Genomic DNA, 23,093 nt, shown 5'->3' on the forward strand with positions numbered 1-23,093 from the left:
GTAACTACATACATTCAGAAAGGATCCTGACTTGAAAGTCTCCAGGGAATGCACGGAGATCTAACAATGAGACCTGAGGGTGGCCATTGGGAATGGGCTAGAAAGAGTAGGCAGGAGAGAAACATGGGCTGAGTTTACTTAGCAATTGACACACACTCTCCTCCCTATGCTCCTTCTGAAACCGTGGTTCTCAACATGGGCTGCATATCAGAATCACCTGCAAATGCTCATGCCCAGGGGCACCCAGGTCAATGACATCGGCACCTCCTAGGCTGAGATCCAGGCATCAGCAGTTTTTAAAGTTCCCCAGGTAATTCCAGGGCACAGCCAACGTGGGAAATAACAGTGCGGAGGGTTACACCTACTATACTTTTTTAAAAATCAATATTGATCAAATTTTGCTTTATCTCCCCAACTTCTCCCCTTAATTCCATCATGGGATGTGTGTTAAGAGACAACTTGGCAAACAAATGAGCCTGAGTATATCCTATAAAGACAACTGGGCAGCATTTATTTTAAAAAATTAAATATACTTAAAATACATTTATCTCTTCAGTATCATGTCCACAAAGATTCAAGGCTGCTCACTGCAGCAACTGTAACAGCAAAAAAATGGAAAACAACCAAAATGTGCATCAATCAATAATACACAGCATATCCTTACAATGAAAATTCTGCAGTACTTAAGAGTGAGGTAAATTTGTTTATATAAATATGAGATTAAAGATATCCAGGCAGAGGGAACAATGTGTGCAAAGGGTCTGAGGCAGGAATGTGTCTGGCATGCTGGAGGCACATGGAGGTGGCCAGCATGATTGAAATGAGCAAACCATAAGGGATGGAATGAGGAAGGTATACTAAGCTGAACTTTGTTTCTCAAAGAGATATGTCCATGTCCTAATCCCCAGAACCTGCGAATTTTGTCTTATTTGAAAAAAAAAGTCTTTGCAGATATAATTAAGTATCTTGGGTTGAGGAGGTCATTTCGGATTTCCAGGTGGACCTTAATCCAATGACAAGTGTCCTTATAAGACACAGACAGAAGAGACGTATACAGAGGGGGAGGCAGGCGGTGTCAAAGTGAAGGCAGAGATTGGAACAATGTGGCCACAAGCCCATGGAGTCTGAGCCAACCGCCAAAAGCTGGACAAGGCAAAGAATTGATCTTCCCTTAAGCTTCTAGAGGGAGCACAGCCCTGCTAAACCTTGATTTTGAACTTCTGCCTTACACAACTGGAAGAAAATACATTTCTGTCCATTAAACCCAGCAGGTATGTAGTTAATTTAGTATGGCAGCCATAGGACGCTAATATAGAAGGTCACAGAGACCAGGTCAGAGGCCTTCGGTGGTCCTATAGGCCAACGTAAGGGCTTAGTTTTCATTCCCCAAATGGGAAGCTAGGGAAGATGTTGTGAACAGAAGTGACATGACCTGACTCACTTTCCAACAGGATCACTCTGACTGCTATAATAGAGCAAAGTATATAATTCTGAGTTCCTTGTTTCTATAAGCAAACTGCAAGTACTTTTTTTAATTTCAAAAAAAGAACACAAACTTTTAGAAGGAAAAACAATGGAATAAATAATAAATTAACAAACATTTAATAAAAAACAATCACTTAAAAGCTAGCACCACCTCCCTTCCCCCAAATTAAGAAATAAAAACTAGGCCCTATGGCCAAAGCTGCCAAAAAGACTCTTTCAGCTTTACCATCTGGCATCTGGTTGATGTCATCAAAAGGCCCATGGTCCTGGTGGTGGATCAGCTCCGTCATCAGGATGGCAAAGCTGTAAACATCTCCCTTTGGGGTGCCTGACCGGGGTGCCTTTGGAAGTCGCAGCAGCTCTGGGGCCGTCCAGTAGAGCTCTGCAAAGCAACGGGTGTCATGAGGGAAGCATGGAGTGGGAGAGTGACAGGCAGAACTGGAAAAGTCACCCCCCTTTCTCAGGAAAGCACAGGGGAGTTGAAAGTATCCAGCCCCCAAGAAATCTGCCCTAATGGTGCCTGACCTGTAGAGCAAAAAGGGGTCCGTGAGTATGTGAGTGCCGAGAGAACAATCAGGAAGGACATGCACTAACATATTAACTGTGGTTAACACCTGATTGTGCATTATAAGAAGTTTTCATTCTCCTTCCCTTTTCTGTGATTGTCTACATTAAATTTTTTTTAACATTTATTCATTTTTGAGAGACAGAGAGAGTGGGGGGAAGAACAGAGGGGAGGGGGAGACACAGGACCTGAAGCAGGCTCCAGGCTCTGAGCTATTAGCACAGATCCTGATGCGGGGCTTGAACTTACAAACCGTGAGATTATGACCTGAGCTAAAGTGGGATGTTTACCCAACTGAGCCACCCTGGTGTCCCCGTATTGTCTGCATTTTAAAAACTGATGTGTAGAGGTACAATTCATAGAATATAAAAGGAACCATTATAAAGCAAACAATTCAGTGCTTTTTTGCAATATTGTGCAACCAACCACACTATCTAGCTCCAAAACATTTCCAGCACCTCAAAATAAACTCCTGTAGCCATTAAGCAGTTTCTCCCTGTTTCCTGAACCCCCAGCCCCTCACAGGCATCAATCTTCATTCTGTCTACAGATTTCTATGTTCCTGGTATTTTATATAACTACATTTATTTGTTTCTGTGAGGTTGATGGGTTTATTTCATTGTAAGTTACAATCATTAAAAGAAAACATGTTGGGGGATGGGGAAGTAGAGTTCTCCCTTTGTCTTTTTCTGTAAGTCCTCATCCTGTCTCGTGTTTCAGAAACTCCTCACATGCACACAGCAAAGCTGCTGTTAGAGGCCTGGGGATACGTGCGAGGTAAGACTCAAGACTACTCACTAGCTTTGGACACGTAGGAAGAGTCGTAGCCTCAGCTTGCTCATTACGCATAAGAGGGTTAGACTCTAGGCAGAAGGTCTTGTCCTGAGATGTGCATCAGAATCACTTGAGAGTTTTTGTTTTCATTTAATTTTATTTTACTTTGAATGTTTATTTATTTGTTTTTGAGAGAGAGAGAAGGAGAGAGAGGATCCCAAGCAGGCTCTGCACCATCAGCACAGGGCTCAATGTGAACTCAATGAGTTCACAGCACGAACTCAGGAACTGTGAGACTATGACCTGAGCCGAAATCAAAAGCAGACTTTTAACTGACTGAGTCACCCAGTGCCCCGGGGGGCGTTTTCAAAAGCAATACAGATGCCTAGATTCCATCTTCAGATACCTGGGGTGAGACCCAGCTACCTACATATTTTGTAAAGCTTCTCAAGGGATACTAGAGCAGTGAGAGGATGGAGAACTACTGAACTCATCGTCTTTAAAATGCCTGCAGATGGTGCGCTCTGAGAACACACAGTGAAGATGCAGTGGGATATAGAGGGCTAAGAAGAAGGGCAGTGATTTGCTTTGGGCCACCCAGCCTGGCCAGCATGAGACCTAACCTTCTAACTAAGACATCACACCACAGACTCACCACTCTGGAGGGTTTTTTTGGGGGGGGTTTTGTTGTTGTTTTTGTTTTTGGTTTTGGTTTTTGCTTCCTTGGGTGAATAGAACAACCATGCGCTGTCAGCTCCAGAGGAAGGCCCCCTGCAGGTACCTATGAGTGAGCTTCAAGAAACAGAGGTGGGGTCAGGTGCCCCGTTACCACTCTGCTGATGGCTAGTGGGTGCAAGATCTGCCAGTGGTTACCCGAGTGGTCTGTCTGTTCCTCGTTGTATGCTCTGTATGTCCAGCCGTACTTGAACTCCCACAGCCCAAAGCCTGTCAGTTTCACCTGCATCCGACTGTCCACCAGGCAGTTGGAAGGCTTCAGGTTGCCGTGGGACCCTAGGGGGCTCCTGTGGAGGAACAGCATGCCCTGGAAGAGTGAGAATACACAGATGAATTAGGGTAGGGGCCAATGGAACCTGCTGGAAGAAAGAGACAGAAACAGATGGACAGAAACACAGACCCAGGAGAAGGAACTGACCATCTCTATTTTCATCTGTTCAAGAGGCATTAACATAGTCCCTTGCCCCTAGGTTAACCTGGATAGTGTCACCCAAGTAGGGGAAACTATTTCTGGCTCCCCAGTGTGGAGCCATGAAGGCAAGGCCAGCCTAAAATAAATAAGCTAAATAAAATAGAGTCTCACTAAGTTGGTCAGACTCCTGCATTGAAATCCCAGCTCTAACACTTCGCAGAGAGCAAGTTACTTGATCCCATAAGCCTCATCTTTCTTATCATAATGGACATGACAACGATCTCTGCGTCAGAGGGAAGCTGTGGAGATTAAATGTAATAATGTGCATGAGACACCTGACATGGTGCATGACACAAAGTAAATACCCACCGTAAATGATCATGAAAAATGTGTATAAAAATGATAAAGAATATCAGCATGGAAACAACACTATGTAATTAAGAATATTATTTTATTACCTACATGTTGCAAGTTATATTCTGTTCCTACATACATATAATGATTCTCTCCGATACTATCCTATTCTGTTCTATGCACTCAGGGTCCTGTCTGAACACTTTGTGGGGAAAAGCAATAAAATGAGGAATGTTGAAAAATCCTCATGTCAGGGACACCTGGGTGGCTCAGTTGGTTAAGCGTCTCACTTTGGCTCAGGTCATGATCTCACAATCCATGAGTTTGAGCCCTGCATCAGGCTCTGTGCTGAGAGCACAGACCCTGGAGCCTACTTTGGATTCTATGTCTCCCTCTCTCTCTGACCAGGAAGATAAATAACCAGAAAAAATAAATAAACATTTTTTAAAAATAAAAAAATTCTCATGTCATCTACTCTGTTCTTAAAGGTTTATATCTATTATTATTATGCAATAATAATAATGTGTGATTATTTATGAAGAAGCCCAGAAAGAACACCAGACTCAGAAGGCATACATCACGTCTCTACTTTACCATTCGATCTCTTCAAGCAAGACACTTCACCTCACTGGGCCTCGATTTCACCATCTGTGAGATAGGACTGTCTAGATCCCCACCACTTGAAAGATGGCCTGAGGACCAGCAGCACCAGCATCACTTGGGAGCTTGGCAGAAATGCAGTCTTAGGCCCTGTCCAGACCTACTGAATCAGACTGTGCATTTTAACCCAATCTCCAGGAGATTCACGCTCACACGGTCTGAGAAGAGCTAGCCTCCTCTATTGTTCCACATCTTGGCTGCCCATTAATATCACCTGGGGACCTTAAAAAGAAGAGACCTGAACATAAGAGCCTGTATTAGCTATGGATTATGTGTGGCACAAGCCAAGCCGAATGCTAAGGAACCCAAAGCAAGAGAGTAATCAGAATGGGGAAAGTGTGTCAATTGGAAGAGTTTGCTATAGGAGGTGAGTCACAAAGGCAGAGAGAACACTCATTTGGCAAGAAGATGAGGGCAGAGTGCAAAGATCTTTCCGTAGGCAGGAAAAGGCTTTAAAGCAATACCTGGAATCGAGGAGGGACACAGGTATCTGGGGAGGCTAGATAGAGAAGAGATAAATTTGAAAATGAGAATGGTCACATTTGAAGCAGGATCAGATTGACAGACGTTTGTATTTCTCTGAAATTTCCAAGGGCAGACCTAGAAACAATGAAACAAAGGCTAAGGGGACAGGGCTGACTGTGTCTTGGAAGCAACCATAACAGCACAGGGAGATAGGGGGACTCACTGTTTGTGATCCTGGGGTCTTTGTTTCCTTACCTTCCCTGATGGCTTCACAATAAGACATTTCTATAATACTTACTCAACATTCCCAGTCTCTCGGACTTGAAATGTGGATGTAAAGTCTCTCTAGATCTTTGATCTGAATCTCTGAACCATTCACTTTCAAAATACTTAGCGTGGGAGCTAGTAGAGAGCCAACGACCTCAATACGTCACAGGTGTGGCGCGGTCATGGAGCCATTTTATGTGGATCAGCCCGAGGCGCTGAGGAGCTTCATACCTGCCTCAACTGAGAGGTGTCAGCAAGAGTGAATATGACAATGTCTCCCTCAAGGGTCTTACTGGATACTTTTTCTTTTTAAAGGTATTCATGCTAACCTTATGTGGCATCCATTCTAAGTTCCTTACTTAAACTAACTCCTGTAATTCCCCTAGTGACTTTGTAGAGGCAGGTGGTATTATCGCCAACCTCATTTTACAAATAGAGAAAGGGAGAAATGAAGAAGTTAACCTGCCCCAGGTCACATCACTGGCCCGCAGTGGAGCAGGGCTAGGCACAACTACAGTCTGACACCCAAGTCCCTGCTGTTGACCAACTGCGCAAAGGTCCCTCTACTGACGAAAATAAGCTCTGAAGGGCAGAGAGTGAGGAGTGATGAGGGGTGTCTGGGTGGCTCAGTCGGTTAAGTGTCCGACTTCAGTTCAGGTCATGATCTCATGGTCCATGAGTTCAAGCCCCCTGTCAGGCTCTGTGCTGACAGCTCAGAGCCTGGAGCCTGCTTCAGATTCTGTGTCTCCCTCTCTCTCTGCCCCTCCCCTGCTTACATTCTGTCTCTCTCTGTCTCTGTCTCTCTCTCAAAAATGAATAAATCTTAAGAGAGAGAGAGAGAGACAGAGGGAGAGAGAGAGGGAATGAGGAGTGATGAGCATTGGATTGAAGCCACCAGGGTCCATGGAGATTCATACTGTGGTAAGGATCTGTGATGAACAAATAAATAACAATAAACCTTTCTTTGAGCACTTTGTACTATGCATTGTGCAGGGCACTGTATACATGGTATCACATTTAGTCTTTCCAGAGATAGATTAATATTCCCATGCTCTGTTTCCCAATGAGAAAACTCACAGTTTTAAACTGTTTCTGAAGAGTGAGGACAGAGCTGGAATATAAACCATGGTTGCATTGTCTTCAAAGCACAGCCAATTCTAAATCATTAAGTTTTACTGTTTCCGGTGCCCTGGTGATTGTACGGGCAGGTGGGGGGGGGGTGGTCAAAGCACACCTGTTCCTTAACACTGTGATATGGGAAGAGCCAGGTTCAAATGACTCTCAAAACTAGCTGAGAAGGGGGGTGGAGTCACCCACGGGTGTGTTACAACGATGCAAGGGCACCCAATGTTCCAGAAAAGATGAACATGAGAAGGCCCTGAGTGGACTATTGTACCCAAGGTTGGGGTCCTTGGGCCTCTTGGTCACCAGCTCAGGGACTCACTCTCTCTCTAGCAGTGATCACAGTATGAGTCACCATCCTGCTTCAGCAAAACTCCTGAGCCAATAATGCATTAGAAATACCATCTGCATCGCCTGAGTGGCTCATTCAGTTAAATGTCCAACTCTTGGTTTCAGCTCAGGTCATGAACTCAGAGTTCATGAGCTTGAGCCTCACATCGGTCTCCATGCTGACAGTGCAAAGCCTGTTTGGGATTCTCTCTCCCTCTCTCTCTGCCCAACCCTACTCATGCTCTCTCTTTCTCAAAATAAAGAAATAAACTTAAAAAAGAAATATAGGCTAATGCAGAAAGCGGTGAGGAAACTCCCAGGGCAGTGGATATACCACGCCCACTCCCACCGCCAAGTTCAGAAGACTTTTTTTTTTTTTTTTTTTTTTTTGAGGTGAGAGAGTTAAATCACATTTTGGGACTGCAACCCACTCACTTGAACCTGGAGGGGCTTGTCTGGGGCTGCCTCTGGAATTCTCCAGTGACTCTCCAACAAACCATGGTGTGGGCGTGGAATTTGGGGAGACCTCTGTCCGATCAATAATTCTCTCTCACCTCATGGAGACCTCACCATGCAGCAGGACTGTCCCTGACATTCACCACTGTCCCTGACCTTGCTAGAGCCAGGTCCACCCCAGGCAGGAGACATGTAACATCTGGTCACCACTGATCACTCCTGACGTTCAGGTTTATGAACAGAGCTCATTCCGTTAGGAGATGTTTGGGATACAGGGATGTAGTCCTCTTCAAGAAACAGCACACATCTCTTCAGTACTTTTTTTTCTTGTTGTGGTGGAAATGTATGATTTTATGTGTATTATCAGAGACCAAATAGAACTGAAAGTTTTATGATTTATGTGCCAGATCTCACACACTTTTTGCAATTCTACTACCGACCTGTCTGCTAGTTACGTTTATTTCCTTCCTGGAAAGTTGAGTGTCGGGTACCCACAAGGCTCCCATTTCTGCATCCCACATTTGGGGTCTCTTGTACTTTACAGGCAAGAAACATAACACTGAAGGAAGAACTCAGCCTTTGGAGACAGACTAACCACAAATCCTAACCAGCTTCTTACCAGCTGGGCAGTTACTTCACCCCATTAAGCTTCATTTTATTTCCTCTTGAAAATGGAGTAAATATTAACATTATTAATACTGGAGTTAAACATGAATGAATAGTGGCATTAATTGTTAATTATTAAGAACACTGTCCAACAGAAACACAGTGCAAGCCACATGTATAATTTTCAATTTTTCATATAGACAGGTGAAATTAATTTTAATGATGTATTTTATTTAGTCCGATGTATTAAAAAACTTATTTCAACATGTAATCAACAGAGCATTTTACATTATTATTATTTTTTACTAATTCTTTGAATCTGGTGTGAATTTTATACTTACAACATACCTCAATTTGAGCTAGCCACATTACCACTGCTTAATAGTCACATGTAGCTGGTATTTTTTTGGACAGTAATAACTTATCCCATAGGACTGTTGGGGGAATGAATTTTTTTAACTATAAATTTTTAAGCACTAGTGATGGAGATATCTGTGATAATAGCAACACTACTGCTTCACCTAACAAATGACATTTGGTCAATACCTGTTATGCGATAGGCATGGTACTGAGCATATTTTAGTTCTCGCAACAACTCCATGAGGTGGGTACTGTTGTTACCTTTCTTTTATACACAGGGACAATGAGGCTCAAGGTAGTTAAGGTCACATGGTCAGTAGTGGAAAGCCAGGGTTCAAACCCCCAAGACAACTTCAATGCCAACTGCTCTCATCCTCTTAATCCATCAAGGCTTCTCTTACTTAGAAATTGAAGTCCCATCCCTGACTCAGGAAGAGTATTATAATCTCCAAAACTTTCCAGCTGGCTCCACTGGGCTGAGCCCTTTAGGGACAGGACAATGAGCCTATTCTTCTGTGCCCTCCATGCCTAGAATTGGGTCTGAGTCAAATCAGGTGCTCAGTCCATATATGTCTGTTGACTTGAAAAGTCTGTGGCATCTCAGAATCTCTCTGGTACCTGGCACAGAGAGTGTTCTGGCCAAATAGACATCGGGACAGGAATTGTTTTTATGATTGATACACGATGGCCAGAAGCATAATCTGACCCACAAAGCTTGGCCCAGCGCCTGGGTCACCAATGGGAAATTTCTGAGAAGCTTTAGTGAATTTTATGTTACTATTAGTCCCTTTTGAAGGAATTCTGGCAGACTAATTGAACTTGAAGCACCTAAATGTGCCTAGACCGAACTCATTATGACTTCCTTTTCCTCATACTGTCCCATAATGTGCACATCCCATTTCAGAAGACAGAAATCCTTCTAAAGCAAGGTGTCAAGCTGTCTTCGGTTCGCGTGGCATGGGGATAGAGATAGCAGGGAGTAGAGACTCAGTGACCTGAAATGACTGATTAACATCAGGGAGGCTTATCTTTCAGAGTGCCGTTCTCACCCACCCCAGAATTTCTCCAGACAAACTTTTGGGTTAACTCTGCTCAAAAACCAAATGCCAATGGAAAAAGCTAAATCTGCTGGTTATTCGTATCTTACCTGGAGACTACTAACTTACTAGTTTTCTCTTCATAACCAATATACATGGTGTCATCTGTTTTGGCTGGGGCAGGAGACAGGTTCCTGGAGTCTAGAATACTTCTCTGGGCTTGGCGGGAAGGGAAGGGAAAGTAGGTGAAGGGAAGGAGAAAGGAGTCCAGGGCAGAAGAGCATGCCACGTCAGACCCTTCTATTTTATAACTGTTCTACCACTTAGTTTTATATGTATATTTCCTAACTTTTTTTTCTGTAGCTAGATTTTAATCCATCCAGAGATGAAAACAAGTCCTTGTCTTCCTATGGCAGTGCCCAGAGTAAGGCAAATGCTTAAAAGCCATTCCATAGAGTTTTACTAAAACAGTTAACAGTGGTGGCCCAAGGTTGTCCATGAGGACCCAGTCACAGGCAGTTTCAGTTTGTCTCTCTTTCTTGGTAATTACGATATACTGGTTTCCACTAAAGCCCAAGAAACCAAAGTTTCACAAGGCCAGTAAGACTCAGCTTCTTAGAAATAAGGAGCAATCAAAGCCTAGAGAAAAATGAATTAACCTCTTTGATCTCAATCAGGCCATCCTCATCTATTAAATGCACATGGAGGCTAATTGTATCCCCTGAGGGTGGGAGCTGAGGTCCAGAGAGAAGTGACTCAGCAGTCACTACTGCAGGAAGGCAGGGCTTATATTTTACCCTGTGTCCCTCTCAACAGCCAGGCCAAGTCTCAGCCCAGAAGAGTCTGCTGGTTGATGAACGGACTGTTGATTGACAGACCAGCCCTGTCCTGCTCCCCATATGTCAGACTGAGAGGGACTTCCTCACCAAAATCCACTCCCAGATTACGGGCGTGACCCTCTGACGGTGAAAGCAGGCAGGGTAAGCTTACAAAGTGAGGCTGGATTCTATCAGGGTGAGGAGGACAGCCGTACACGATCCACAATCACATGCTCCCCATACTCACCTTCCATCTGTGAGATGGAAATATGATAGATCTACCTTATGTTTGTTGTGAGAATTAAATAAATTAATATACAAAGTGGTAGAAAGTAGGCAAATCACTAAATATATGTTAGCTACAAATACTGCTACTGCTACTATTACTACTTTTTTTTTTTTTCATACACCGCAGCCCTCTTTGCCCAAAGGAAAGACTCTGCCTACTTTTACACCTTCCAGCTCCGCATCCATAGCCCACCTCTCAGGTCAACAGCTTTGAGTTAATTGTGGCACCAATTCCCATTTTCTGAGGAAAGGGATCTAAAACTAGGCAGAAGGAATGGGTATCAGGAATCTTCCTCCCTAGCTTGCTTCGTGGTCTAGTAATTAGATTTTTTTTGGGGTAAAAAGCTCCACCCTGAAATGTAAATACCCTGTTCATTGGGTAGTAGATAAACCTAGCATCCCTTTCAAATTTAGTGTATATACTTCAAATGAGGGAGGGTGAAAAGAATGGAAAACCTGACTGAAGTGATGAGTTTTAAATGCAATCGCTTTGAGGAGATCTGAGCAAGATCAGAGTTTTCAGGAAAGATTAGAGTTCAACTTAATCAAACACACAGAACAACTTAAAAGCACTATGGTATTTGTTCTTTAAGTTTTACACGATACTCACCTTGACGATGTCATATGCAAATGAGAGTCTGAATATCCAATCCATCTCATCTGAGTTTCTCAAAACATCCTGAAAGACAGTTACTCAGATTATCACCATTGACTCAACTTGAAGCGCAAGGAGTTTTGCGTGTTGAATGGACTTGATTCTAATCTGTTGGATGATTTTGACCAGAACTAATACAGCAACCTGAGACAGAACACTGGACAGCCAATACTGGAAATTTCCCAGGAGATACCATAACCTGACTCAATGTTGAGGCAGTCATGCAGTCTGGGGTCTTATAAATATTTCCTTGCTCTTGACATAAAGCTGATGGTCACATACTATGGGTAGGATGGGTCCAGAAAGAAGCAGCAGTAGTGTCTTAGGAAATGAAAACAGGCTCAGGCAATCTCCACCCAGAGCAAAGGAAAATTGACTGTTGGCAATTCCACTGTTAATTGTATCCCCTACAGGCAGCCCAGCAAGGTAACGTAGGTCTTGCAATTAGACCAGAGAGGGACTGTTCTTGGATAAAAGGCAAAACATTGACCCGGTTCTTTATCAATGGCTACTATTCAAACTTGAGGTAAGATTTACTAGTTCGCTTACCTTAAGACTCCCTTTTTTGCAATACTGGGTGACAATGCAGATGTTGGGTGGTTCTATGCAAATACCAAAGAAGGGGACAATGTTTTCGTGCCTTAATTCATACACCTGAAAATAATAATAATTGCTTATGATTGTAGTACATCTTCTGTGCTGGGAACTCTGCTATGTGCTTTACGTACAGTTAATTCTCACAAAGACCCTGTAAGAAAAGAACTCTGTTCCCATTTTAACAGATGAGGAAACTGATGCTCAAACAGTAAAATAATGTGTTGAAGATGGTACAACTTATCAGTGGCAGAGCTGGGAGGTGAATCCAGGCAGTCTGCCTCTAGCAAATAAACCCGAGCAGTGATCAGTCTAACCTTAGCCATGGGGATTAACTAAAACCACATCACAGTAAACAGACCTGGCCCTGCTTCCTGGTGTTTATAGCTGTCAATGCCATGGGGTATGGGCCATGACAGGTTATAGATTTTGAGCAAGAAGTCAGACTCACATGAATCGGATTCCATCCAAGGAAAAGTTTCAAGAGAGGTGAACAACCCTCACAGACACAGAGGATAGAGAGGTAGAATTAAGGCCGGGAGGAATTTAAGGGAAAAGAGCAAGGCTAGAAGGGGTCCCAGATTTCAGGTGTCTAAAGGGACTTAAGCCTAATATCTGGGCTGTCAGGGGATGGGGGTAGTGGGCCGAGATAAGGGAAGCAGCTTCCCATCATTGATCCTTTGGAATGGCTTGTTCCCAGATGGGAACAGGGAGCTGGCAGCAGACAGCCAGAGAACAGCGCCACTTTCTCTCCCCCAGGGAGGGGGGAGGGGCCTCACCAGCCGGATTTCCTGCAGCACAGAAGGCTTCCTGACGGAGGCTTTTGCTTGGTCACCAACATAGCAGATGGCCACATGGTTTCCCTGGAACCAGAGACAAAATGGAATGCTCTTAATCCAGGATGATCCAGAAAAGCTCTACTCAGAAAAGACCAGGAAGGGAAGCAGGAAAATCAGCAAGAAATCCACTTGCAAATGGGACATCAGACTCCTCACTGCCCAGATCAGGTGAAGGTAGTGCTGTGCTCTGTGTAGGTGCTCAGAGAGCTTCTTAACACGTAAGATCTCATTTCCCATATATCATAGCCCTGCAAGATGGGCATGGGTAGCCGGTTTCCAGGGGGGATCACTGAGGTTTAGTAACTTGTCCAAGGTCACACATTTGTAGGTAATAAGCCAGAATTTGAACATCTGACTCCTAGAGTGCACTCTATTACACAGTAACATCCCATTTTCATTCAAAGGGATAGTGAGCTGAGGTCTCAAGAGTAAGCCTGGAGTCAGATACCTGGGTCAAGCCCACTTCTACTGCTTGCTGCCTCCATAACCTTGAACAAGGGATTTAACTTCTCCAAGCTTCCATTTCCTCATCTGTGCCATGGAGATTACAAATAGAACTTATCTCATAGGAGTCTTAAGAGGGTTAAATCAGTTAAAATATATAACACTGTTAACTCAATGTTTGGCATATATCAAGCCTTCAGGAAGTGGCATATCTCATTGCCATAACCTAGTAAGTCTGCTTTTAGAGAGTCAATCAGTTGCCATAAATCATCTGACAACCTGGAAAAATCTGCGTAGAATAAGAGATAGAATCTGGACACATAAGCCTTAGCACAATTTTAATGCCAACCCAAGGTCTCCCACTTTCAGTATGGGGTTAATTGCACAAGACTCTGGTCCATGATGGGGATTCCGAGGAGGAAGGCACCCCGTGGGACAGAGGAGAGGATTCTTGGAAGAGCTAATGCTAAGGCTGAACTCTGAAGGGCAAGAAGGTTCCAGATGGAGTGGGGCAGGGGCAGCAGGCATGACCTTGTCCAAGGTTCAAAACAGACATGGCATAAGCAGTAAGGCTGACTGGATAGTATAGGATTTAGGCTAGGAAAAACAACTTTTCTGAAAGTAGGTTGTGACTAGGCAGTAGAGAGCCTTGAACCCTTGCTAAAGAGTTTGGACACTACCGTACAGGCAACAAAGCTGGGGACCCCAGTGATGGTATTTGAGGGAGAGGAGAGCAAACATTTCAGAAAGATTAACCAATAGAGATATTCTGTGGATTGCTGGTTGCCATCTCTAAAGGGCTACTGGATCACTATGTACAGTTTTGTAGGAATAAAGGTGCTTAGGGTTTTATGGATGATGACATCCAAGATTTTTTTTTTTTTTTTGGTAGTTGGAAAACCCAAGTAAACATTTAAAAAAATAAGTTTGGTTGCATAAGGAATCGTTTGGTTCCAGTCTTTATAAAACCCAATTTAGAGCAAAGAACAAGTCTTCCCTTGCTTGGAGCTTTTTGCCCCTGCTCTCTGGGATCCCCCCAGATAATGTTGTTCGTAGATTTTAAACAGTATATATGGCATTTTTTTTCATCACATATTTTTCACCCAGGGGACTTCAGCTTCTAGAGGAGGGCTAACCACGGGCAGCCATAATGATCTGGGGGTGTGGAAGAGAGGGTGAGAAAGGGCAGGCAGGAATTATGTTGCAGGTTCTGGTGGCTGTCTGTATTATACTGTGGCAGTGCCATTACCCACAGCCAGTTCATCAGTGCAGACGTAGTACCAAGGGTACAGTAATACATGCTCTAGGAAGACACTGTCTAATATGGTAGCCACTAGCCACATGAGGTTACCAAATAATTAAAATGATATAAAATTTGAAATTAGTTCCTCAGCACATGAATGTTTAATAGTCTTAGAACGCTACCATGCTGGACCGTGCAGATTTGGAATATTTTCATCTGTATGGAAAGTTCTCTGGGACAGAGCTGAGTCGAGTCTAGAAGCCAGCATAGGAATCACCTGGGAAAATGCAGAATCTCAGGCCCCACCCCAGACCTACTCAACAGCATCTCGGCTTTTCAACAAGAGCCCCGATATTCCTATACACATTCAAGTTTGAGACACACCCATCTGGAGTCACAAGACCACCCTGGCTTTTACTTGGAGTGTCCCCTTATTCATAATGCCCTGCCTGGCAGAAAGGACATGCAGAGATGGGACAGAGACACACATTAGGACCTGCATGCAGCCACTTCATCCTCAGTAGTACCTGGTAAAGCCCTACGGGGGCATAAAAGAGCTCTTCCCCCTGCTGGCTCTTGACAAAGGAACTGGCATCCCGGGAAATCATCACACTAGACGAATTGCTGCTGCTCCCTCTGGACACGGGTGTGCATCTCTGGGATGGCTGTAAAACGCAACACAGTCCGATTGCTCTCAGTAGCATGACCAGGTCCTGAAGAGACTGTGGCTTTTGTAGTTCAGGAAAACGAGCGTCAAAGTCACACAGTTAATAAATGGGAGAGTTGGGACTTGAGTCCTGATCCCTCTGATCCAAAGTGTGAGTGCTTTGCTGCTGCATACATCACTCTGGTGTCTATAACTTCACAGACAGTGTCATGGTTAAGGTTCCGGGGTCAGACTGCCCAAATTCAAGTTCTGGCTCTGGCACTTAATTACCTGTCACCTGATGCCAGAGTCCTCTTCGCAAATGAGCATCTGACCACATTACCTCTCTATTTAATAACCCCAGTACCTCCATAACATCTAGAGAATGGGTTTAAAACAGAGGAATACTGTTTTTCAAGGAGAGTCTTACCTGGAACCCTGATGTAGAAACCAGGTGGGACAAACCAGAGCTGCTTTGGTTGAAGAGGGAAGAGGAAGGCTGAGGACTCTTCTCCATCACATCTCCACCCCCAATCTCTCATTCACCCCAAGACCAGACCAGTGAGTCCCAGAACCCCCAGGGACTTTGAAAATGACTTGCTAGTGAAGCCTAAACTGGTCTTAACATGCTGGAGATTCCTTGACTTTGGTTCCTCTAAATCACCTTTAGATTTTGAAAGTCATAACTCACTTATTGAATGAATAGTAGTTGCAAGAATACCAAGAAAAAGAAACTATTACTACAAACTACAATTTGAAAATAAAACCAATGTAACAGGAAAACATATACATAACATAAGAGAAATGTTTGATTTTGACCCATAATGCATTCCTTATCTTTACAGTTATCTAAATGTTCATGGGAACAAACCTAAATACTTTGGTCTCACTTTAGTGCTTTTTGAACAAGCAACAACATCCTAGAACACTTTCCTTTTGGTTTGAGATATTTAAGATTCAGATATTTGGTCAAGTACATAGATTCTTGTTATTCTCTTGATATGTTGAGTGGCATGGACTCCTGAGCAAGTACTATCTGAAATTCTAAAATTATTGATCTTTAAAATTCATTTCAGTTATAGGTTTTTAATAAATTGAGATGAAAGCAAAATGTACTCCCTCCCTCTCTCTCCCCCCTGGAACAAAGAGCTCTTATTAAACTGCAGAAACTCAGGGCACCTGGATGGCTCAGTCGGTAGCATGTCCCAACTCCTGATTTCAGCTCAGGTCATGGTCTCACAGTTTGTGGGTTCGGGCCCTGCCTCAGGCTCTGCGCTGACAGCATGGAACCTGATTGGGATTCACTCTCTCTCTCTGTCTCTCTCTGTCTCTCTCTGTGTCCCTCCCCTGTGATCTCTCTCTGTCTCGAAATAAACTTTAAAAAGTTTAAAAAAATCCTACAGAAACTCAAATCCATCTTTCTACTCTAAAGAACATTTCTCACTAACATTTCTGGTAGGGCAATAAGTCCTCCCAAATAATCAATGTATGCTTGCAAAGATTGCATTGTTTAATATTAATAACAAAAGAGAAAAGAAAAAAGGAAAGAAAGAAAAGACACTTCAAAATTTCAAGCTAAAATACACTATCATACATAAGATACAGTCATGGTGGTATTTTTCGAAATTATGTAAATGTTATACACTTAGTAAACAATGTTATGTTTATTAAATGTGTGCCAAGCCTCCCAGCCTTGAGCGCCCCACATCTTGCTTTACTCTGTGTTACTTCTCTCCTGGTCATCAGTAGCAAACCCCTCTTCCCAAATGTCACCTGCTTTTGGAAGACTTTTCAATGCTGAGACATTTATTCACTCCATTTATGGGGCTTCTGTCTCACCTTGTAGACACCTCTGTGGGGCTCGCCTCCTTCAGAAGGGTCATGGTGGTGTGTCCCCAGGCTTTACGCTATGCTTGCCCTGCAGTAGATGCCCGATGTGAGTGCATTGAGCGAATGAATCTTACTATATTCATCAGCACCAGATTAAAGGAGTTAATGTGGTTTTAAAGAAACTAAATGCTGCCCTGGAGACAGCTTTAATATTTGAGTGGGAATATGGGTCCTTACACCCATAGGGTAATGGAGCTGAAGGGATTCTTCGAGACTATCTGATCATTTATAAGGATTCAGAAACTAAGGCCCAGAAATAACATTCCCAGGGATATTCATCAAGGAAGTGCGAGGCTCAAGCCTCCTTGAAGCACCCACTTTATAAATGAGTCAGCCTCGGCTATCACAAACTCCGAGGTAAAGTCCCTTCCACAAATCAGTAGCAGTGAGCAGGAAATGGATATCTGGGCGGGATGTGGCCTCACCTTGTTTGGGGGCAGAATGGTGATGTCATCATAATTGATTTGCCACCAAATGTCTTTCTTTTGTCTTTGCAATTTTTCCCTCTGCATCCTTAACAAAAGACCTATGATAATGGCTCCCAAGGCAGTAATCAGAAGAGTCATTGTGAGGATCACAGCAGTCACACCTGGAGGGCAGAGACATGTCATTACTACTGCCTGCTGAAGAACAGACGTGAGCACATTCTGGCCCTGACCTGGTCATGCCACCCAGATGCCTCCAAGGCTATCCTGGCCTGGGTCCAAGCTAGGATGTCCCTGGGGCCACTCAGACGTGACTCTCCCAAGAATTCTTTTCTGACCTCCCCTCTGGTTCCCATGGCAACTACGCCCACCTCCCCCTTTGTATAGAAACTTACAACAGTGATGACTTCTAGTACCGCTACCACTGTTACTGAACTTTCACCATGTGTTCTTAGACTTGTTCTCAGTTATGATCCATCTAATTCCAAGAGCACCAGGTAACACTCCTTCGTTCCGACTCTAAGTCCTTAGAAATGAAGTCCCTGAGACTCGCATCCCAGGAGCCGGGTTTCCCTGGAGCTGAGGTTCTCTACAGGGGAGGCAGGTGATGTCGGAGAGTGTTTGGGTTGCTGTTAACTACAGAGCGCCACTAGCCTGTGGTGGGCGGGGGCCTGGGAGGCAGTTCTGCAGCGCACAGGGCACATCCGCACACCAAGAGTAGCTTGCCCCAAATTTCAGTAGTGCCACCGCTGTTGGGATATCTTCCTGTGGAGAATCCCTACCTACTGCCTTCTCTGAGCACCCGCACTGACCTGTAGAAGCAGGCGCCGTTCCACAGAGCTCATTGTCAAATCCACAGCTGGGTCTGTCTTCAGGAAGCAAGCCATGGGGCCAAGGAAGAGTGGAGAGATTCCTCATGGGTCTTGAAAATTTAAAAAAAAGAAAAAGACAGAGTCAGTGCCCGCCTCATTTATTCTACTTTGTCTCTACCTTAGGCATAGCAGAGGCAACTAAAACATGCACGTCATTTGCAAGAAGCAGGCCTTGGTCTCTTAATTCAAGGATTTGGTGACCCATTCAATTTTCCCACCTCACCTAGTCTTCAAACTCACCTGCAGATAATCTAATTCATGGAGGGGCAATATCTTTCTGTTGGGGAGAAGAGCCGACTTAATCTTTTGATCAAAACTCTGTCACTTTTGATTTAAAAATGATGTGCCAATGCGGAGTGTCGCTGGGATTTTTCTCCCAGGTTTGATATAGACAAATGTCATTACACAGCACCTTGACCTTTCACAGACCAAAACATCGCCCCCTTCGTGGAGAATGTCTGTTCCTACAATGCTGAGGATCTGTTTGACATGGTTATTTCATTTCCTGGGCCAATTTACTTTGGCACATTAGAATTCCATATGGTTTGGGAGGGAAAAATGTGTCAAATCAAATCTGGATTGGGGCTGCTGATGGTAGGGACAAGTAAAAATTCAATTAAGCTTTAGGTTTCCTTTCAGTTTTCACATTGATTGAGTGAACAAAAACAGAGAATTTTATTTCCCCCATGGATTCCTGGGTACAGGAGCCCAGCTTAGTGGGCACATCCTGCTGTCCACAAGGCTCTCTGTTTGGGAATCAGGATGCCTGTGTTGAGTGGGTTTGGCTGGCTGGGGACTCAACCCTGCAGGGGGAGCTGTGTTCCACCACCCCTAGGTCAGGGCCTCTCACTGAGATCGTGGGCTATGGGACCTGCCTGGCTGCGATATCAGAGAGGCCAAGGTCCTGTGGAGGTGCACTTGGGGGTGAATGGGGCCCTGTGCTCTACACTAGGATCTGAAGTGGCTTAGCCACACCCACAAGCAAGGGCAAGGTTATTTTAAAGACCCAGAGTTGGTCTTCGTATGAGTTCAGGGAGCAACAGACAACCAGTGTGGTGGATCCTAGGAGGTGGATCCCAAACTGGCCTCACAGCCGGACCGCCAGCCCTCCCTCCCCTCCCCTCCCAGGCCCCTTCTTGTAGCGCGATCTGAACACAGAGAAAGGTCCTGCTGATACCTGATTACTTTCTGCTTGCTGTCATATTGAAGAAAAGGAAGAAAGAGGGACCCATTTCTAGATTTCTGTAGAGCATAGACTGAGTAGTCCATGTGCCTTTCTCCCCGGGAGTCCACAAACACGGGGCCGGTGATTCCTGGGAAGAGAGAAGATGCCTAAGATAAGGGGGGGGCAGAGAGGTGGACAGAGAGGGGCATGTGGCTGGGAATGCCCACCGGCCAGCTCCGATGAGCAGAAGCCCCGCCCAGCAGCCATCCAAAGCCAGTCGTGAGGTTTTTGCCATTTCAGGGAATCTGAGAGAGCGTCAAGGAGGAATGTGAAAAAAAGGAGATGGTTCAGAAGTGGTCCCCTGGTGGGGCACAAAAGTCACCTTGGGCAGGCAGATGTGTGTGTCCTTAGGCCTGTGCTGGGGAGCCCAGCCAGCATTAAAAAAATAAACAACACACAATCAGATGTGACAGAAGGGGGCAGATGGCCTGCCAGGCACCGGGCATGAGTTTCCAGAGTTTGTTCTTAGCGAGCCCCTTGCCTCTTGGTTTTGGTTTGTGCTTGGTGTTGACATGGGGCCCCGTCCTGGCCCAGGTGTGTTGTTTGTCCTTGCTTAGGACATGCTCAACCCGACGCACAAAGGACACATTAGAGGTCCCAGAGGAGTCACATAAGGCTCTTCCATACCTGTGACTAGGACCTATGGTCTGACATAGGACTTATCGCTGCTCTGTTCCCCCTGGGGACAGGACACAAAATGACTATTTATTAAGGACCTGCTGTGTGCCCAGCATTGCGGATCACGGTGATTTCACGTGACTCGTTCCAGTTGGCCCTGCTGAGGAGGCACCACTTCTTAACAAGCAGAGGTTGGAGGGCAGATCCCCCTGCCCCCCAGCGTTTCCAGAGCCAGGACACGACAGGCCTGCTAGGCTCCAAGTGCCGCGTTCTCCCCAGGACCCGGCACTGCCTGGCTGGGCAAATGCGTGTTGGCACCCCGAGTGTGAGGGCCGAGCACAGCTCCCCACCAAGGTTGGCACAGAGACAGAGCTGGAGCAAGTGCCACAGCCCCAATTGCTGCTTTCAGCGTGTAGTTTGTTTACAAAGAGGGGATGGGGGTTCAGTTTTCCAATTTGACCTCCTTGGCCAAGAGCCTCTTTTTAATTGACGTGAAGGCCCTTGGCACTTACTAGTTCTGTGGCTGTGGTCCTGCTACTCACTGTGTGACTGAAATGAATACAAGAAGCAGAGACAAATATCCTGATTCTGTCCAGGCCCCGCCTGACAGTGCATAAGATAACAGAAGCTCGGGGCGTCTGGGTGGCTCAGTCGACTGAGTGTCCGGCTTCAGCTCAGGTCATGATCTCATGGTTCATGGGTTTGAGCCCCGCATCAGGCTCTGTGCTGACAGCTCAGAGCCTTGGAGCCTGCTTCAGATTCTGTGTCTCCCTCTCTCTCTGACCCTCCCCTGCTCATGCTGCCTCTCTCTCAGAAATAAATAAAACATTAAAAAAATTTTTTAATGAAAAAAAAAAACAAACAGAAGCCAGTTTGGAAGGAGGGAAGAGCCTCCAGCCTTGCATCCCCAAAAGCACAGGCACCCCAGAACCCTGAGGTGACATGCCCTGGTATCTCTTAAAGGGCCTCGCTGGCCTTCACAACTTCCCCTGATGCTAACATTAAGATTTTCTAAAAGGGCAGGAAAGAGGAAATAAATTGATCTGGCAGAGGGTATAAAACAAGAGCAGGTAGACACTCTATCTCCTTTTTTTCTAAGCAAATGCTTCAAGGTCACAAAGAAAAGGAGGGAGGGAAGCTGGTTACTATTTCCAGTTGGAAAAGAAGTTGATGAAGCACATGTGAACCGAGCCTGTGAAAACAGGCACCTCACCTTTCTGCCCTGGGCTTCTCACCTACCTAAGATAATACAGACCATGTTAGCGCTGCCTCCTGGGTTGTATGAGGATTAAATGACACAGTCTATGGAAGCTCCTGGCACCCAGCTCGTATAAGTTAAGCCCTCAATCAATGCTGGCTATTATTACTGTATCAGGAGGTATTATCTCTGCCTTAGAAGTGAGAACCTGGAGTACACTGAAAGCTGGTAACAGTTGTTCACCACCCAGGGTGATTTACCTCCAAGTCTATCCTCCCCCCTGCGAGGGGAGCCGGATCAGGTGGTCCCATCATTAGAAGTTAATAGTCAGGAATCAGGCCCAGCGCCCCCATCAGGAAGGACACAGGATGGGACGGACTGCGGAAGTGATCCCATGAGGCAGGCCTCACAGACTCGAGTTTTATTCTAGCCAGATTCAGTTCAAAAGAGGCAGTGGGAAAGACTTTGTGTGGTGGCTGCGGCCGGGGTGGTGGGGGGGGGGGGGGGGGGGCATGAGGTCTCCTGGAGGCCCCCTCACCTGGTCCGGGCACCTGGAAGAGCAGCCCGGGGAAGCTGGTAGGCTGAACCTCAGCCAGCCCTTGAAGAAGAATCTCCCTAAGAAAGATCCCGTGACTCAGTGAGCAGGCCTCGAGCCACAGGCCCGCTTCTCCGAGTCTGCCCCCGGAGCAGCAGGCCCGAGGTGAGAAAACCCAGAGGGGCCAAGCCACTCACCCTGCGGTGCAGCGCCCCCGGAGCCTCTCAGGGTGCCCACCAGCTGTCGCCCGTCTCGGAAATCTTGGCCAGCGGCTGCCAGCTCCCTCACTGTCTGGGCGTAGAGCAGCACCGCGTCATGAAGGTAGGCGGCGTAAGGGCTCACCTTGAGGCGAACACAGGGAGGACCTTCTCTGTTTCTGTCCTCTTCACCTTGGAACACACCCACGGTCTCCACCGTCCCCCAGGGAGAGGAGGGCCCTCCAAGTGCCTGGGTCTGTGCTATCAAACCCCCTATTGAAGACCACGCTTGGCCTCTTGGGGCCTCCTGGGCCCAATGAGGTCACATGATCCTGCAGGTCAGGTGTGGGCGGGAGGGAGTTTGGTTTAATGGGAAGAGGGCACATTTCAGAGCCAGGCTGACCCTGCTGCTCTACTGGCTGTGGGACTTGGGGTAAAGTTCCATAACCTGTCTGAATCTCTCTGAATCTCACCCCACTTATTTATAAAATGAGAAAACCGCCGTCACGATAGTGATATGGATAGTTAAGTGAGGTAGAATAAGTATACTCCCATTCTCACTACCTGGCACATAGTAGGTCTTCAACATATGTTCTATTGTATTCATTTGCTCAACAAAAATATAAGTGCCGACTCAGGGCTAGGCACTGTTCTCCCCGTAGAAGCTGGCACAGAGCTGACACTTAGCAGATGACTCCCTCAGTATTTGTCAATTGTCATCTTTTCTTTTGTGTTAGGATCCACAATGAGCCACCTTGTTCCTAATGGAACCTCTGTCCTCAGTGACCTTTCATCACCTTCAAGGTCACCTCGGCCCCACACTGGAAGTGGCTCCAGCTCTGGCCAATGGCGTCTCTGTAAAGAATTCTCTGTGGGAATGAGACACTTTTCCCCATCACCTCGCACATACAGAGACCACCACTGGCTGCTGGCCTCTCTCCTGACCTGCTTCTCCCTGTTCCAGACAATCTGCTTTGT

General features: G+C 45.6%; 1 protein-coding gene across 1 annotated transcript in view; it reads right to left on the bottom strand.

Moving 5' to 3' along the window:
- Window positions 1-23,093, bottom strand: part of LOC120235352 (guanylate cyclase 2G-like) — a 43,433-nt gene that overhangs the window by 13,228 nt on the left and 7,112 nt on the right. The window contains exons 5-14 of the mRNA XM_039237640.1: window positions 22,116-22,260; window positions 19,520-19,655; window positions 18,283-18,392; window positions 17,471-17,661; window positions 15,037-15,174; window positions 12,763-12,846; window positions 11,939-12,043; window positions 11,345-11,413; window positions 3,698-3,866; window positions 1,712-1,867 (exon numbers count right to left, since the gene is read on the bottom strand). Coding sequence (XP_039093571.1) covers window positions 1,712-1,867; window positions 3,698-3,866; window positions 11,345-11,413; window positions 11,939-12,043; window positions 12,763-12,846; window positions 15,037-15,174; window positions 17,471-17,661; window positions 18,283-18,392; window positions 19,520-19,655; window positions 22,116-22,260 — 1,303 coding nt within the window. The remainder of the gene's footprint in view (window positions 1-1,711; window positions 1,868-3,697; window positions 3,867-11,344; window positions 11,414-11,938; window positions 12,044-12,762; window positions 12,847-15,036; window positions 15,175-17,470; window positions 17,662-18,282; window positions 18,393-19,519; window positions 19,656-22,115; window positions 22,261-23,093) is intronic.

This window comes from Hyaena hyaena, unplaced genomic scaffold (genome assembly GCF_003009895.1).
Source record: "Hyaena hyaena isolate Hyena2069 unplaced genomic scaffold, ASM300989v1 scaffold_128, whole genome shotgun sequence".
Classification (NCBI taxonomy): domain Eukaryota; kingdom Metazoa; phylum Chordata; class Mammalia; order Carnivora; family Hyaenidae; genus Hyaena; species Hyaena hyaena.